Source organism: Glycine max, chromosome 8 (assembly GCF_000004515.6).
Source record: "Glycine max cultivar Williams 82 chromosome 8, Glycine_max_v4.0, whole genome shotgun sequence".
Taxonomy (NCBI): Eukaryota; Viridiplantae; Streptophyta; class Magnoliopsida; order Fabales; family Fabaceae; genus Glycine; species Glycine max.
Genome location: NC_038244.2, coordinates 46,479,676 through 46,498,705, shown reverse-complemented (window position 1 = coordinate 46,498,705; position 19,030 = coordinate 46,479,676). Strand labels below are relative to the sequence as shown.

The 19,030-nt window shown below is 32.5% G+C and overlaps 2 protein-coding genes and 1 pseudogene across 2 annotated transcripts; 1 reads left to right on the top strand and 2 right to left on the bottom strand.

Annotated features, from left to right (window-relative positions):
• The first annotated feature begins 3,484 nt into the window (after positions 1-3,484).
• On the top strand, positions 3,485-7,176 carry LOC100795932 (laccase-17). The gene is made up of 6 exons (XM_003530846.4): positions 3,485-3,674; positions 3,788-3,939; positions 4,063-4,307; positions 4,396-4,524; positions 4,798-5,772; positions 5,929-7,176. Exons 1-6 carry the CDS (start codon positions 3,570-3,572, stop codon positions 6,057-6,059), a joined length of 1,737 nt encoding a protein of 578 aa, XP_003530894.1. The 5' UTR covers positions 3,485-3,569; the 3' UTR covers positions 6,060-7,176.
• A 1,525-nt stretch (positions 7,177-8,701) lies between these two features.
• On the bottom strand, positions 8,702-11,783 carry LOC100795407 (laccase-17-like; annotated as a pseudogene).
• Positions 11,784-15,572: 3,789 nt separating this feature from the next.
• Positions 15,573-18,773, bottom strand: LOC100798416 (laccase-17). The gene is made up of 6 exons (XM_003532267.4): positions 18,574-18,773; positions 18,283-18,434; positions 17,927-18,171; positions 17,693-17,821; positions 16,558-17,532; positions 15,573-15,977 (listed from the first exon to the last, which is right to left on the bottom strand). Exons 1-6 carry the CDS (start codon positions 18,766-18,768, stop codon positions 15,847-15,849), a joined length of 1,827 nt encoding a protein of 608 aa, XP_003532315.2. The 5' UTR covers positions 18,769-18,773; the 3' UTR covers positions 15,573-15,846.
• Positions 18,774-19,030: the final 257 nt, after the last annotated feature.

Here is a 19,030-nt window from a genome sequence, read left to right as displayed (position 1 = left end):
TATAATCTTTAAACACTGTTTATTTGAGTCTGAACTGTGGATGCAACAGAGATCAATCGTAGGTAATTTATAGAGGAATAATACCATGTGGTTGTTGAAATGTACAAAGTCTCCATAAGATCTTCAGATGTTTCTTTCTCATTTTTTAATGAGATCAGTTGTTTGAATAACTCTAGAGTGGTGTCCAAGACAGTCAATTTCACTAGACCGTTTGACCTCCTTCTTGTACAAGTTAAACCTTTTTGAGATTTGCCTCTTTTAATGCTGTTCTTGCAAAACCCTCTTTCAAGATATTTGACACACTTTTTGGTGCATTAAAAATGGCATATCCTAAAGAGTCATGTCAAGGGTGTTCGATTAAAAAGGAACTTGTCTGTAAATTTAGTATGATAGAAAAAGTGAAATAAGGAAAATTCATCATGCAATTCTCAAATGCTGTTTCCTATAAGTTGTTTTCTTGAATTGACAAAAGGGTATATCACTTATCTCTGTTATATTCAAATCAATTTGATTGGACTCTTTTGACCACAAGTTTAAATTGTTTTCAAACTCCAATGTCATTACCATTCATTACTAGCATAGAATTAACCTAAAGCAATTTTGGTGAGATGTAACTCTCACAACCGATGTTCTTGGAGCCAAAGTAATTGAGAAGGGGGATCTATCAAGTAGTCACTGTAGACGAGTTGTTCGCCATATTATTTTACATTACCACAAATTATCTACATTACAGATAACACTCATCCTTAGTAAGGAAACTTCAATTAACTCAATTTCTTTTCTTTTCAAAAAAGCATGCTATAATCCAGAAGGAGCAAAGTAATATATTCTACTGCATGATACAACTATTCTGTCCTTTCTACACTTAATCCCCTACACATGCACCATACACATATCACGCACGTTCAGAAAGTTCAACAACCCTCAGTTCCCTCTAACATTTTAATTAAGTTGCATTAGCTGCTGCTTGCTGCTGTCTTTATCATGCAATCTCCTTCTCTCCCAAGCATGCATACATATGGATAGATGGTTCTGGTTACATGATTCATCAAATTAAGCATTTCTTGTTCATCAAGTGTAATTTCATCATTTTTAATATCTCCGCGTGAAGAATTTGGTAGAGAACTAGTATGTTGTCTGCGAGGGTCACATTTATCTTTATATTTATGTTGAAATGACATGTAAATATTATAACAATAAGTTATTTAATTTCATGAAGACATTATTTTTTATATATAAATAAATAGATAGCCATAAATTATATAGATGAATTCGTTAACTTATGTTATTGTGTTTTTTTTTATTAATATTTTGTAGTAAAAATAGAGGAAACTTAGAGACTATATGTGATTTTTAGTTATAAGTTTCAAAATATTTAAAAACAATCGTGTGTAAAATAGCATAATAGTTGCCGAATGAATGAGGAATTTGATGGAAGGTATTAGCAATTGAAAGGTGTAGATCCCAATTTAGGATTTACTAGAGACCCGGTAAAAGCCATGAGAGGTAAAATAAATAGTGTTTAGGTAGAAGAGTTTAACTCATCCTTAAAGCCTAACACTCAGTGACATATTATGTCTTTTTTTTTTTTTAATTTCCTTTTTTTCAAGATACAAATAAAGGTGCTTGTTGGTGGAGCTTGGAGTCGAGCACAAGAAGGACGTGACTAGTTTTAGTTTATGTTTATTTATTTGTTTTATGTTCTGTACAACACCCAGATAAATAGTATTAAACTTGTAAAGTATTTTAGGTTTTATTTCTATGTAATATTTGTTTATGTAATGAGTAGCTTCCCCATTATGTTTTCGTGTTTAAAACATTAACATTTACAAGTAATCCAAATTTAAGTTACAATTAATACCCTCTAGTGTTACACTAGGGAATTGGACTTCATTGGGCCTGGGTTGGATTAGGTCTAGAATAATAGCTCTCAAGTCCATGAGATTTGTTAGTGCACCCACATATTGTTTGTGCACCCAGCATTAAAACAAAATTCTAAAAATATCTTTAAAGATTTTTTGTTTTTACGGATTACATAATCTATATACCTCATATGGATTACATGATTCGTATGAGTCATAGGAATTAATCTATACATATTACGTGATCCTTAAGTGCTTTTTTTTCAAAAAAATGTTTTTTTTAATTTATTAATAAATTAATTTTTTTAATAGTAAATATTTATTTATTTATAATAAATATATAGATTAAATAATCCATATGAGTTATATTAAAATTAATTGTCACAAAATTTATTATTTAATTTTTATATATATTAAATATACATTAAAAATTTTAATGTTATATATAACAATATTATTTATTTTATAATATAATTTATCTATTAACTCAATTGATTAGAGCCTATTAATTCATACGGAACAATTATTGAGAAGATTGCAAAATTACTGGATGGCTCAGGTCATACTTATGATGATGTCATAAGATGTCAACTTGCTTAGAGATGTATTGGACTTAGGGTCAAAATTGATCAGGTCTAACAAATAACTCCCAAGTCGCAATTCGTGATGCATGACGTGCTAAATCACTGATCATGAGATGTATCCGACTTGAGGTCTATAGGTTAACTAGGTGCAGAACAATTATTGTTAATGTTAAATGATATATTTTAATAATTTTTATTTTTAAGGATTTAATTAAATTAAATAAATATTTTGAAAGAAAGAAGAGAAGTTGATTCTAATTTGGTGCCAACTTTTTTTATTTATCAAATTTAGTTGCTTGCTGTATTGCTTGCATGGCTATTCTGTAATGAAATAGTGACGATTGTTGAAATCATGGTAGAAAGGAGAGAAATTGGGTTAGAAAAATCAGAAAATTAATGGAATGGAAGAAATGATTAGGATAGAGGCATATGGTTTGTATATTATTAGTGACGATGTAACTAATCATTTAATTAAAATGAGAACAAACTGAAAATGGTAACGCTATTCATTTTTTTTCTTTTGTTTTAAATTTCCATGCCCACGAGGCGACATGTAAGGCTTGTTGTATTGTATTTCTGTGAATCTATGTAGTTGAAGAAAATCGCTTCAATTAAATTTCGGCTATATTCATTCCGTGCAAATTAGATCTCTGTTTTAAGGTAATAAAAAAGAACATAACACCAACATCTGGCCTTGAAGTTAGAAAGTGACATAGATAGAAACACTCTTTGGGAACACAGAATATTGGTTGAGAGAGTTACATGTGACCAATGATGTTCTCAATCTTCACTTCAGTTCCTTTCAGAAGCCATCTTGCATACATTATACAACATAATGGGTTTTACAATACCAAATTGTTTGGTTAAGGAGTTAAACTTGCACAAGAAGGAGGTCAAACTAATTTGAATGTCTTTGACACTACTCTAAAGTTGTTCTACAACTGTACTCGTTCAAACACAGCAATATGGTGCTACCTAATCACACGTCCTTCCACTGATCCACTCCTATATATATAGCCCACCATTTTGTCCCATTGCATCAATCAACTTAGTTCAAACTCCTAGTGTAATAACTAAGAGTTAATTTCAAGATCAAACTTCACACTTTGAGAGAGAAATTAATATGGGTGTTTCCCATTTTAAAATCCCATTATTCCTTTTGTCATTGATCATCTTTTGCATGTTTGAGCATGCTCTGGCGGGCACTACTAAACACTACAATTTTGAAGTACTTCCATTTAACACTTATTGCCTTTTTCAATTTTATATTTGCTTGTTTTTAGTTCTTTTGTCCCTCTGTTGGCTCTGTGAGTAATAAATTGTGTTTATGTACTTATGCAGATAAGGCACCAAAATGTGACACGATTGTGCCACACAAAGAGCATTGTGACAGTGAATGGCCAGTTTCCAGGACCTCGCATTGTAGCTAGGGAGGGAGACCGTCTTCTTATCAAAGTGACTAACCATGTTCAGAACAATATCACCATTCACTGGTAAATTGCATTGTGTTTTGAGATTAAAAAAGAAATAAATTATTAGAAGAATAATTGTAGTGACCTTGTTATGATTTGAACATAGCAATAATGTGTCAAAAAACTTGTCATTGTTCGAAATAGGCATGGAATTAGACAGCTTCAATCAGGGTGGGCTGATGGGCCATCATATGTGACTCAGTGCCCCATTCAAACAGGCCAAACTTTTGTCTACAATTACACAATTGTTGGTCAGAGAGGCACTCTCTGGTGGCATGCTCACATTTCATGGTTAAGATCAACTTTGTATGGTCCTCTCATCATTCTTCCCAAGCTCAATGCTCAATATCCTTTTGCCAAACCCCACAAGGAAGTTCCTATCATATTTGGTAAGGAAAATACCAAAGAGATGAACCTTGGTCTACCAATTTCATTATTTGCACGAGCTAATTTATGCTTTTATATAATTTCTTTTAGGAGAGTGGTGGAATGCAGATCCTGAGGCAATCATAACACAAGCCCTTCAAACCGGTGGAGGACCAAATGTATCTGATGCCTACACAATTAATGGACTTCCAGGGCCATTGTATAACTGCTCTCACAAAGGTATCAAGTGCTAATCAATATAAATGCTTTGGGAGTAGTCAGTAGATAACATAAGATTAAAAGAAAAAAATAATTTACATCAATTAAAACATCACAATAGCCAAAGGAGAAAAAAATGGAACCCACCAAGTACTGCCTTAAAGAAAGCGTTCACTGTTTAGGCACCAATTTTGACATTAGCATGGTACTTACTACAAGAAATTATAGACTTGCTATGAAATGTTGTCTATCAGCAATATGCCTTGATTCAATGTAAGAGGTCATTGTTCACAGATACATTCAAGTTGAAGGTGAAGCCAGGGAAGATTTACCTTCTACGTTTGATCAATGCGGCACTCAACGACGAGCTATTTTTCAGCATTGCAAATCACACCCTCACAGTTGTTGAAACAGATGCAGTTTATGTAAAACCTTTTGCAACCAACACCATCCTTATAACCCCAGGCCAAACCACTAATGTTATTCTCAAAACCAATTCTCACTACCCCAATGCCACATTCCTCATGACTGCGAGACCATATGCTACTGGCCTTGGCACTTTTGACAACACAACTGTGGCTGCCATATTGGAATACAAAACCCCATCAAATACTCACCATTCAGCTGCTTCACTGAAAAACCTTCCACTCCTCAAACCTATTCTCCCTGCACTCAATGACACTTCTTTTGCCACAAAATTCACCAACAAACTCCGCAGCTTAGCAAGTGCTCAGTTTCCAGCCAATGTACCACAAAAAGTTGATAAACACTTTTTCTTCACAGTAGGCCTTGGCACAACTCCCTGCCCACAAAACCAAACTTGTCAAGGACCCACCAATTCAACAAAATTTTCAGCATCAGTGAACAATGTCTCTTTTATACAACCAACCACTGCACTTCTCCAAACCCACTTCTTTGGGCAATCCAATAGGGTTTACACCCCTGACTTCCCAACCAAACCATTGGTTCCATTCAACTATACAGGGACCCCACCAAACAACACCATGGTGAGCAATGGCACAAAGGTGGTGGTTCTTCCATTCAACACAAGTGTAGAACTTGTGATGCAGGACACCAGCATTCTTGGTGCTGAAAGCCACCCTCTCCATTTGCATGGCTTTAACTTTTTTGTTGTTGGTCAAGGATTTGGTAACTATGATCCAAATAAGGACCCTGCAAACTTCAATCTTGATGACCCAATTGAGAGGAACACAGTTGGTGTTCCATCAGGTGGATGGGTTGCTATCAGATTCCTAGCAGATAATCCAGGTTGGTTACATTAATGTTTCATAATGCTTTCAAACTTTAATGCATAGTTTGTTCACATTATCAACTTTACATTTTAGTTCAAAAAATGTTATGCTTCATTTTGATAAATTAGAAAGAAAAAATCATGGAATCTATTTAATTCTTCTATATGTGCAGGGGTATGGTTCATGCATTGTCACTTAGAAGTGCACACAAGCTGGGGTCTTAAGATGGCATGGGTTGTCTTGGATGGAAAACTCCCAAATCAAAAGTTGTTCCCACCGCCAGCTGATCTTCCCATGTGTTAACAAAAAACTCAAATTGATTCAACAATGAGCAATTGCTTCTTACCGGTTGCTTTCATTTTCTATTTTTTATTTTTTATTTTCATTTTTGGGTGAAAAAGGAGTTGAGGTCTTGAGGATTGAATTGAGATTGAGGTTGAACTTTTTCCTTTTTTTGGATGATAATTTTATTTATAGGAGACGTCTTTCTCTACAAAATTGTAATCAATTAATTTGAATGAAAATTCGTCATGAATATATTATTATTACAAATGCATTTTCTTCATGTTACTATAAAAAAAAAATGAATTGTGAGATTTCGCTTGCGAAGAGAACAAATGCGTATTCGAGATTTCGAATAGGAATAGAAATAGTTCAGGCCTTAAATAGGAGCTTCTCCGAGCTTCTCCCTTGTCAACCCCAAAGACATTGGCATCCTTGTCGTCAACTACAGCCTCTTCAACCCCACCCCTTCCTTCTCTTCCATGATCGTCAACAAGTACAAGCTCCGCGGTAACGCCAAAAGCTTCAACCTTGGCGGCATGGGCTGAAGCGCCGGCGCGTCATCACCGTTGACCTCGCAAAAGACATCCTTCAGGCTCACCCCAACACCTACGCCGTCGTCGTCAGTACCAAGAACGTAACCTAGAATTGGTACTTTGGGAACAACAACGCCATGCTCATACCCAATTGCCTTTTCCGCGTTGGTGGGGCCGCGATTCTTCTCTCCAACAAAAGTTCTGACAGAGCAAGAGCCAAATACAAGCTAGTGCATGTGGTTAGGACTCACAAGGGGGGCAGATGACAAGGTGTTTAGGTGCATGTACTAGGTATGAGCCGCGCTGTGGCATGTGGGAGAGTTGGACCACGGGTAGAGGGGGGAAGGGAGGAGGGAGGGGGGAGGAGACGTCGTAGATGGTGTCAGAGAAAGAGGGGTGGTCGAAGGGGACAAAAGGCAGAAGTTCAAAGGCTCGGATGAGAGAGGAAAAGATGCATTACGGTGCGAAAGTAGTTTCACATTTATGATATTGTGATGTTATTATTGTGTAACTATAATGCTTGAAAAATGTCTACATATATAAATTTATAATAGAAATTTACATATTTGCATATATATATAATATGTTTTTAATAATTTTTTATTAACATATAGAAGATGTATTGTATCCTTAATCTTAAAAAATTTGTCATATCACACTACTTTGCAATTTAATTTTTAATATACAATATTTGAGACTTTCTTTCCTTTTTTGTTTTTTTTTTTAATTTAAAATATTATAAAATATAAATATTATATTATATAATTATTTTAATTGATTTTAAAATTACTTATTTATTAAGTTAAATTTTATAATTTTGTTTTTAAATTTTTTTAAAGAAAATGATATTATTAAATATAATTATTTTTATTTTATTATTTAATTTACTTAACATATTTTTTAGGTGAATATTTTTATTTAAAATCTGAATTTTTTAATATAATTATTTTTAATATAATTATATTACTAAATATAATTAGCTTGTTTATGTCATTAGATTTAATTAAAATTGAGAAGACTTTTTATTTAACAACTTATTTATAGAAGAACATTATATTATATTATTAATAAAATAATTAAACAATTACACTTGCCTAAGAAAAAACTTAGATGTAGATATGTGAAGACAATTATTTTGTGTTATGATCATGTTGCCGACAAATTTCACATTTTTTTTTACTTTTTCGTTTATTTTCTTCTTTGTCCCACTCATCTGGTGCATATTCTTGTCACATTGATTTGGGTGACAGTAAAAAATATTTAATTAAATATCTTTAAAGATATTTTCAATATTTTTTTATTATAAAAAATAGTTTATATTTAGCGGTTATCATTATCTTTTGGATATTTTAATCTTTTCTTTTCATATCTGCAAGACATAAATAATAAAAATATCAATTCTTATCCCTTAAGCAAAAAATAACTGCTAAATAAATATTTTTAAAGATATTTTCAATATATTTTTATTTAAAGATATTTTTAAAGATATTTTTAATATAGCAGTTACTTCTCTTTGAAATTTTATGTCTATTCTATAAGATAGATGTATCAATTATTTTTTTAGTGTGTTTTTTAGTTTATTTAATACTACTAATTAATTTTCTTAATTTTTTTAATTAACGAACATAACAAAAAAAATATCAACAACACATAAATTTAACTACAAAAGTACATAAAAAGTAACTAAAAAATTATACTCTAATTTTATCCAATTTTTTTATATTTCTTTATCTGTATATTTTTTCTTTTAAAAAATAAAAAACAATTATAATTTTTAATTTAATAAATAAGTAATTTTTAAAAAAATTTAAAAAATTATATAATATAATATTTTAAATTAAAAAAAATAAAAAGGAAAGAGAAAGTCGCAAGTAGTATATATTGAGAATTATATTGAAAGTAATGTAGATTGAGAAAAAGTAAGAAAGAGTTAAAAAAAAAAAAAAACCGTATTTAGGCTTCATAGCCCAAAAGTAACCGGGTTCAGGATAGAATTTAAGAAATGCAAGATTTAGAGATTTAAATTATGCATTAACTATATTTTAATTCAATTAATATTTAAAATTAATAAATAACAAAAAAATTAAGAAATAAACTGTTTTTTAATAAAATATGTGAAGCATCAATTTTATTATTGAATTATTATATTATTTAACTATTATAATAAATAATTTATAATATTACCAATTATAAGAAAAAGGAATGCATAAACTTTTCATGAAGGAATTTTCATTCAAATGGATGGATTACAATTTTGAAGAGAAGGCGCCGTGTATAAATAAATCTCATACGAAGAAAGGACAAAAGTTCAACCTCAACTTCAAATCAAGCCTCAAAACTCGTCTTTCACCCAAAAATGAAAAAATAAAATAAAAAAAATGAAAGCAACTAGTTAGAAGCAATTGCTCATTGTTGAAGCAAATTGCAGAAATTTGAGGCTTTGTTAACACTTGGGAAGATCAGTTGGCGGTGGAAACAGCTTTTGATTTGGTAGTTTTCCATCCAAGACAAACCATGCCATCTTAAGACCCCAGCTTGTGTGCACTTCCAAGTGACAATGCATGAACCATACTCCTGCAAACATAGAAGAATTAAATAAGATTGCATTGCTTCATTCTTTTTTTTTTAATCTAATTTATCCAAATGAACAAACTATGCACTAAAGTTGATAATGTGAAGTTGTGAACAAACTATGCACTAGAGTTGCAAAGCAATAACTGAATAACCAACAAAGGTTGGTCTAGTTGATAAGAAACAGACTCATATTCCAAAAGGACGTTGGTTTGATTCCTGCTGCTTATGTGAGGATCTTGCTGGTACGTAATTTGTAAGTGTATTTCTATTAGTGTTCTTTGAGCCTTGAGGTCTCTGCCTTGAGCCTGATGAGCTCCTAGGACTCAACTCACCCAAACTCTAAAAAAAAAAAGTTGCAAATCAATATGAAGCATTAATGTAACCCACCTGGATTATCTGCTAGAAATCTGATAGCAACCCATCCACCAGATGGGACTCCCACTGTGTTTCTCTCAATTGGGTCAACAAGATTGAAGTTTTCAGGGTCCTTCTTTGGATCATAGTTACCAAATCCTTGACCAACAACAAAGAAGTTAAAGCCATGCAAATGGAGAGGATGACTTTCAGCACCAAGAATGCTGGTGTCCTGCACCACTAGCTCTACACTTGTGTTGAATGGAAGAACCACCACCATTGTGCCATTGCTCACCATGGTGTTGTTTGGTGGAGTGCCTGTATAGTTGAATGGAATCAATGGTTTGGTTGGGAAGTCAGGGGTGTAAACCCATTGGATTGTCCAAAGAAGTGAGATTGAAGAAGTGCAGTGGTTGGTTGTATAAAAGAGACATTGTTCATTGATGCTGCAAATTTTGTTGCATTGGTGGGTCCTTGACAAGTTTGGTTTTGTGGGCAGGGAGTTGTGCCAAGGCCTACTGTGAAGAAAAAGTGCTTATCAACTTTCTGGGGTACATTCGCGGGAAACTGAGAGCTTGCCAAGCTGCGGAGTTTGTTGGTGAACTTTGTGGCAAAAGAAGTGTCATTGAGTGCGGGGAGAATATGTTTGAGGAGTGGAAGAGTTTTCAGGGAAGCAGATGAATGATGAGTATTTGGTGGGGTTTTGTATTCCAATATGGCAGCCACAGTTGTGTTGTCAAAAGTGCCAAGGCCAGTTGCATATGGTCTAGCAGTCATGAGGAATGTGGCATTTGGGTAGTGTGACATGGTTTTGAGAAGAACATTAGTGGTTTGGCCAGGGGCAATAAGGATGGTGTTGGTTGCAAAAGGTTTTACATAAACTGCATCTGCTTCAACAACTGTGAGGGTGTGATTTGCAATACTGAAGAATAGCTCGTCGTTGAGTGCCGCATTGATCAAATGTAGAAGGTAAGGCTTCCCTGGCTTCACCTTCAGCTTGAATGTATCTGTGAACAATGACCTGTAACATTGAATCAACGCATATTACTGATAGATAACATTTAGTAGCAAGTCCATAAGTTGTAGTAGTACTATGCTAATGTTCAAATTAGTGCCTAATTAGTGAATGCTTTTTTGAAGGCCGTAATTGGTGAGTGCCATTTTCTTTAACACTATGTATAAATCTTCCTAGACTTAATTGTTGTAAATTAATTGCTTTCTTTATCCTTCTAGGATCTAGTGAATATTCCTAGAACATTTATATTTATTAGCACTTGATACCTTTGTGAGAGCCGTTATAGAAGGGCCCTGGAAGACCATTAATAGTGTATGCATCAGACACATTTGGTCCTCCTCCTGTTTGCAATGCTTGTGTTATGACTGCCTCAGGATCTGCATTCCACCACTCTCCTTAAAGAAATTATATAAAAGCATAAATTAGCTTATGCAAATAATGAAATTGGTAGACCAAGGTTCATCTCTTCGGTATTTTCCTTACCAAATATGATAGGAGCTTCCTTGTGGGGTTTGGCAAAAGGATATTGAGCATTGAGCTTGGGAAGAATGATGAGAGGACCATACAAAGTTGATCTTTACCATGAAATGTGAGCATGACACCAGAGAGTGCCTCTCTGACCAACAATTGTGTAATTGTAGACAAAAGTTTGGCCTGTTTGTTTGAATGGGGCACTGAGTCACATATGATGGCCCATCAGCCCACCCTGATTGAAGCTGTCTAATTCCATGCCTATTTCAAACAATGACAAGTTTTTTGACACATTATTGCTATGTCCAAATCATAACAATGTCACTACACAATTATTCTTCTAATAAGTATTTCTTTTTTAATCCCAAAACACAATACTATTTACCAGTGAACGGAGATGTTGTTCTGAACATGGTTAGTCACTTTGATTAGAAGACGGTCTCCCTCTCTGGCTACGATGCGAGGTCCTGGAAACTGGCCATTCACTGTCACAATGCTCTTTGTGTGGCACAATCGTGTCACATTTTGGTGCCTTATCTGTGTAGGTACATAAACACAATTTATTACTCAGAGCCAGCAGAGGAGCAAAAGAACTAAAAACAAGGAAATGTAAAATTAAAAAAGGTAATTAGTGTTATAAGAAAGTACTTCAAAATGGTAGTGTCTAGTAGTACCCGCCAGAGCATGCTCAAATATGCAAAAAACGATTAATGACAAAAGGAACACTGGGATTTTAACAAGAGAAACACCCATATTTTTTATTTTGAAAGTTGAAATTTAAAACTCTTAGTTATTACTAGGAGTTTGAACTAAAAGTTGATGGAATGGGACGAAATGGTGGGCTATATATATAGCAGTGGAAGGATATGATTAGGTGGCACAATATTATCTGATTGAGGGAGAAGCTGAATCAACATTGCTGTGTTTTAACGAGAACAGTTGTTAGAACAACTTAAGAGTAGTGTCAAAGACATTCAAATTAGTTTGACCTCCTTCTTGTGCAAGTCCAACTACTTAACAAAACAATTTGGTGTTAGTAAAACCTATTAGTAAATGGTAATGTTGTGTATGCAAGCCAAGATGACATCTGAAAGGAACTGAAGTGAAGATTGAGTACATCATTGGTCACATGTAACTCTCTCAACCAATGTTCTTTTGTTCTCAAAGTAAGATTGTTTCTAATTCTATCTAATGTCACTTTCAGAGTTCTAGGCCAGATATTGGTGTTAGATTTTTTTTTATTACCTTTAAGCAGAGATCTAATTTGCACTGAATGAACATAAAACCGATATTTAGTTGAAGGTGTTTTCTTTAACTACACAGATTCATAGACATACAACAAGCCTTAGGTGTGGCCTCGTGTGCATGGAAATATAAAACAAAAGGGAAAAAAATATGATTAACATTATCATTTTTAGTTTGTTCTCATTTTAATTAAATGATTAGTTAGTACATGGCAACTAATAATATACTACTCATATGCCTCCATCCTAATCATTTCTTTCATTCCATTATTTTTCAGATTCTTCTCACTCAATTTTTCTCCTTTCTATAATGATTTCAACACTCAAGTTTTGCAAATATGAAATTAATTAATGCATTAAAGGAACAAAATAAAAGCCATGTATCATTTTTAAATTAACTATTTATTCAATTGCTGGATACTGATATTCAGTTTTGATAGTATATGATTTCACAAGAAGTCGTGTATCTACATGCGTTGTTTATCTATAAATTATTTTATTGCTCATGTTTTAGATCTGGTTGTCTTATTTGCTATGCATGATCGATTAAATATTAAATGACATTTTTTAAGGAAAGACTAAACAACATTAACAAAAGGGTTTTGTATTCAAATTTTGTTGGTGTCTTTTTTTAATAATTCATCAATTAGAATTATAGTGAGTTCTCAATTAGGTGGCATTTGTAAAAGCTTATTAGAAATTTATTTAAACTTGTGAAAAAACTTAATTATTTTTATTAGTTTTTAATTTATTTCAGTTAATATTAAAACATATATATAATTATTATGATTTAAAAATAATTCAACGATCAAATCAATGAATTATAAACTAATTAATATTTTCAACAGTACAATTGTTAGTCCATTTTTTTTATAAAAAAAAATGTATGATAGAACTTTTAGTCTTTCGTCCAAAAACAAAATTAAAAGACTGTGAAGATGAACAACTTCTTTCCATTGATAATTATGGTTTAGTTTGTTACTTGTGTGGTTTGACTTGTTGCAACTCTATGACCTAAAATGTCTTTCATTTTTTCAATAGAGGTAGTTTTATGTTTTAAATGATTAAGTCGTCATCGTTACTCGAATATCCTTCTCCACCAGTTCACCAGTTACACGTACCATTTCGGTTAAGTTCAAATGATTCAACATAATACTTATTACTTGACGCAATTATATTCACCAATGAAAAAAAAAAATCCTAACAGACAAAGGTGGATTAAATTAAAAGGCTCAGATTTTAATAGCCAATCAACGACGGATTTATTGACGAAGCATGACTCAAATGTACCTATTGATTTTCATACATTTGTAATTTCTTGAAGGTACGTAGATATTGCTCGTATTGCTTTTCTTAAAGACTTTTAGTCCTTGTATTCACAATCAATAAAAAAAAAATAGAACTTAAATTCAACACTGGAGATTATTTTGTTTATTTCATGTAGGAATTTAAATTAAAATTGTTGTAACATGTACTATTATATTACAAGAAAGTAGTTTTAGAATTAAAAAAAAAAGTGGTTTTAAAATTAGTTTTAGACAAATATAAAATGATTAGTGGTTTTGGAAAATAGAATTAGTCAAATAAAATGCAAACTAGAAGACTTTAAAAAATACAGCAGCTTTGAAAAAAAATTGAACGGCACTCAGGACACTTTCATACAAGGTGACTACAAAGTTCACAAGAGGAAGTTACAAAGATAGAGCACTAAAAATGAAAAACTACCGAAGGGCTATTTTTTATATTAAAACTATTCCAAGACACACTTGCACCAAAAAATATTACTACGTATACCCACCTAGCTAGTACACTTAATAATATTAAAACTTTGCAAAAAATTTCATGTGCAATCTTGGAATTAAACATTCTGGCTTCTTGGCTACACTGATAAATCTTGGTATTGCATAGTTTATCTCTTAGCAAGACCTTGGAATTGAAAAGTTGTTTACAAGCCTGGAATGCCCCATAGCATGGTTTCAAGTCTGAAAATTGTTTTGATTATTATAAACTTTAATTTTCCTTGTATGGATGGTCATGACATATATTAAAGCTCTTCACGAGGTCTAATTTTATTTTTTTGAAAAGCTGCGTAAGATTTTGATCAACCAAATATTTTATAGTTGTCATCTTCATTCTCTTACAAATGATGCATTCTTATGTGAGAATGAATGATGATTTCACTCTTCAAATTAAAATAGAAGACTCAAATTACAATGGCCATTTATATAAGGTTATTTAATTATTTCCAAGGTATGATTTACATTATCATTAAATATTTTTTATATTAATAGTTTAATTGTATTTACAATTTTTTATATTTTAGTTAATATTATGGCTGGAATAAAATTTTGGTGTCTTGTCTACATTACATTTTAGGTTTCAATTTCATCTTTTATAAAATGTTTCAATTTGATCCATTAAAATTTTTCAGTCAAATTAAATTGGTCATTCGGTTAATTATCACATTAATTTAAAAAATTATCACATTAATTTCAAAAATTAATAGAAGAAATAATTTTGTATGATAAAAACAATGTAATGGATTAAAATGAAACTTTTTACACTTAAGAGACCAACTTAAAACCAAAATTATAGACAATGAATAAAAATTCTATTTTAGTCTAATATTTAATATGAAATAGACTTAATTGCAAAATCTATCCCCTAGCCTATTTCACCAATCGGTCTTCTTATTTTTTAATTTACGTCTTCCTATATTTTAAAATTTATCTCAAAGTCAATTTTAACTCGGACTAGAACTTAGGGTGAAAAATACATTCTTTTACTATTACACTCGCATGTTCATCTTGATATTTAGTATAAAATATAATATTAATATAAGTTTTATGTGAAAATTGTTCAAAATTCGAATTATATATATATATATATATATATATATATATTAATTTATTATATTTTTATAATCTTATATATTATCTTTTAAAATATAATATAATAAATTAAATGAAAAAATAGAATTTAATCTTATATATTATATTTTAAAAGATAATATATAAGATTATGAAAATATAATAAATTAAAAAAATATAAAGTTTGAATTTTAAACTATTTTTACATAAAATTTATATTAATATTATATTTTATACTAAATATTCAAATGAACATTTGAATATATACTTTTAACTTCAATGATCATGTTTTTAGTTCTAGTCTTTTTTCAAACAATTTTTAAAGTTTTTATTTTTTAAGAAAATTTTGATAACTTAATCAATCTTTAATATTTAACCATCAACAGTTTATGAAGACACGGATGTTGGAATTAAGCCTCCTATGAAATATAGAGACAGAAGGAGAGAGAATAATGTTCATATACCTCGGATAATTAAAATCAAAGATTTCTCATTGAAGTGAAAGAATATTACAATATTGAGAGCAAATCTGTTATTGTTGACACACCTTAATATTATTTTCCACACTTCCACATTATCCCCGAAGGGGAAAAATAAAAGATGAAACTAATGACAGTCAGTTAGCCCGGGAAGAATGGCAAAAAGGGCCATGTGAACGAAGGAGAGAAAAAAAATGGGAAAAAGATAAAAACAAAACACCAACACCATATTCAGAAAGTTATGGCCGCAATTGCTAGTGAATATTTAACACTTTGGAAGATCAGCTGGTGGTGGAAGCAGCTTCTGATTTGGAAGTTCTCCATCCAACACAATCCACGCCATTTTCAGACCCCAGCTGGTGTGCACTTCAAGATGACAATGCATGAACCATACCCCTGCATACATAATTTACAGAAAAATCAAAAGATTCAAATTAAATAAGCAAAACAATGAAAATTTATGTCCTATTATGTCCATTTTCCAATGTCTTTTATTGTGTGTGTGATCCTATGTTGTTTTAATTTGAAAGTATATTATTTGTAGTGTCTAAATGAGTTTCGCAAGCCACATTATTGCTAATTACTAACTAGATACAACCATAGACAGAATCATCACACCTCAATTTTAATCTCATAAACATGGGTTTGGTTTAGGAAAATTTCTTTGCTTTTAACTTGTTTTTTTTATTATTATTATGAAAAGTTTAGGTGAGTTGCATCTGGATGACTCACCAGGGTCGGGTTTCAAGGCTTAATAAACATTTACAAAGATCCTTACAAATCCACGTCCTTCTTGGTTGCTTTTAACTTGTTTAATGTTTAATAAAGATGTAAGGCTATCACAACTTTGTCTATGTTAGCCAAAGTAGCTTTTTGTTTATTTATATTTTTACGTGAATGACAAATAAAGGAACCGTTTCATTAACTATAAGCCTATAACACAGCAAAACGATATCAAAAGGGAATCAAAACTTACCTGGATTATCTGCTAGGAATCTGATAGCAACCCATCCACCAGATGGGACACCAACTGTGTTCCTTTCAACAGGATCAACAAGATTGAAGTTTGCTGGGTCCTTATTTGGATCAAAGTTGCCAAATCCTTGACCAACAACAAAGAAGTTAAAGCCATGCAAATGGAGAGGGTGACTTTCTGCTCCAAGAATGCTTGTGTCTTGCATCACTAGCTCTACACTTGTGTTGAAGGGAAGAACCACCACCTTTGTTCCATTGCTCACCATGGTGTTGTTTGGTGGGGTCCCGGTATAGTTAAATGGAATCAATGGACTAATAGGAAAGTAAGGAGAGTAAACCCCATTGGATTGTCCAAAGAAGTGAGATTGAAGAAGTGCAGTGGTTGGTTGTATAAAAGATACATTATTCACTGATGCTGCAAATTTTGTTGAATTGGTGGGTCCTTGACATGTTTGGTTTTGTGAGCAGGGAGTTGTGCCAAGGCCTACTGTGAAGAAAAAGTGCTTATCAATTTTCTGGGGTACATTGGCTGGAAACTGAGCACTTGCTAAGCTACGAAGCTTGTTGGAAAAGTTTGTCGCGAAAGAAGTGTCATTAAGGGCAGGGAGGATGGGCTTGAAGAGTGAAAGCTTCTTGATTGAAGTTGTTGAGTGAAGAGCGTGTGGTGAAACTTCATATTCAAGGATAGCAGCCACAGTTGAGTTGTCAAAAGTGCCCTGGCCAGTCGCATATGGTCTAGCACTCATCAAGAATGTGGCATTAGGATAGTGAGATTTGGTTTTGAGAAGAACATTGGAGGTTTGTCCAGGGGAAATGAGAATAGTGTCAGTGTCAAATGGCTTAACATAAATTGCATCTACATCAACCACTGTGAGAGTGTGATTTGCAATGCTGAAGAAGAGTTCGTCATTAAGTGCAGCGTTGATCAAACGGAGAAGGTATGTTTTGCCTGGCTTGACCTTTAGCTTGAATGTATCTGCAAAAGACCAATATTTTCTTATAGATTCACAGCATATCCAATTTTAATTCACAAAGATATGGTAAATTATTATTGTTCATAATCTTGGGAATTTAACCACTACTAATCATATAAAATGGAGTATTCTGTGTTACTATTTTTTAGCACTTATATATACCTTTAGCAGAACAGTTATACAATGGCCCTGGAAGTCCATTAATAGTGTATGCGTCAGACACATTTGGTCCTCCACCTGTTTGTAATGCTTGTGTTATTACTGCCTCAGGATCTGCATTCCACCATTCTCCTGCAATATTTTGTTATACGTCAAAGTTAGGTCATTCCTAAGTACATTAATGTAAATATAGGAACACTATGGTATGATGTCACAATCACTTTTTTTTATTATTACCAAAGATGATGGGAACTTCCTTGTAAGGCTTAGTAAAAGGATATGGAACTCCATACTGAGGAAGAATGATGAGAGGACCATATAAAGTTGATCTTAACCATGAAATGTGAGCATGCCACCAGAGAGTGCCTCTTTGGCCAACAACTGTGTAATTGTAGACGTAACTTTGGCCTGTTTGAATGGGGCATTGAGTCACATAGGCTGGTCCATCAGCCCAACCTGATCGAAGCTGTCGAATTCCGTGCCTATTTGGAGGGTAACAGTTTTTTAAACACATGAAAATAAGTTCAATTTGCACACTATGTAATATATGTTCAATTTCTCTTTAACAAAGTATTTTAAACAAAATAATTTACCAATGGATGGAGATATTGTTCTGAACATGGTTAGTCACTTTGATAAGAAGATTGTCACCCTCCCTTGCTACAATGCGTGGCCCTGGAAACTGACCATTCACTGTGACCACGCTCTTTGTGTGGCATAATCGTGATACATTTTGGTATTTTATCTGCATCACATAGCCATCATTAGAAACAATGCAAACAGCCATGGTAAAGTATACTAAAAGAATGTGCAATAGAATTTTTTTTTTCAAAGAAGAAATAAGTGAGCTTAGGTGAAGATATCAAGTCCATTTTGAGATTTACATCAAAATGGTAGTGCCTGGTAATGCCCCCTAGTGCAAGCTGGGGTATGATGATCATTGAGAAGAGAAGCATTGCTGGCAATGCAAATGATTTAATAGGAGCACCCATATTTCTTTGTTCTAGAGGGTGCAAGACAGAAAATATAATCTTTAAACAGTTTGTTTGAGTCTGAACCGTGAATTCAACAGAGTTCATTGATAGGTAATTTATAGAGGAATGTTACCTTGTGGTTGTTGCAATATGTAAAGCCTCCATAAGATCTTCAGGTGTGTTTTTTTTTTTTCTCATTTTTTAATGAGATCAGTTGTTAGAACAACTCTAGAGTGGTGTCCAAGATAATCTATTTCACTTGACCCTTTGACCTCCTTCTTGTACAAGTCAAACCTTTTTAGATTTTGCCTCCTTTAATACTGTTCTTGGCAAAAATCATTTGCAATATATTTGACACACTTTTTGG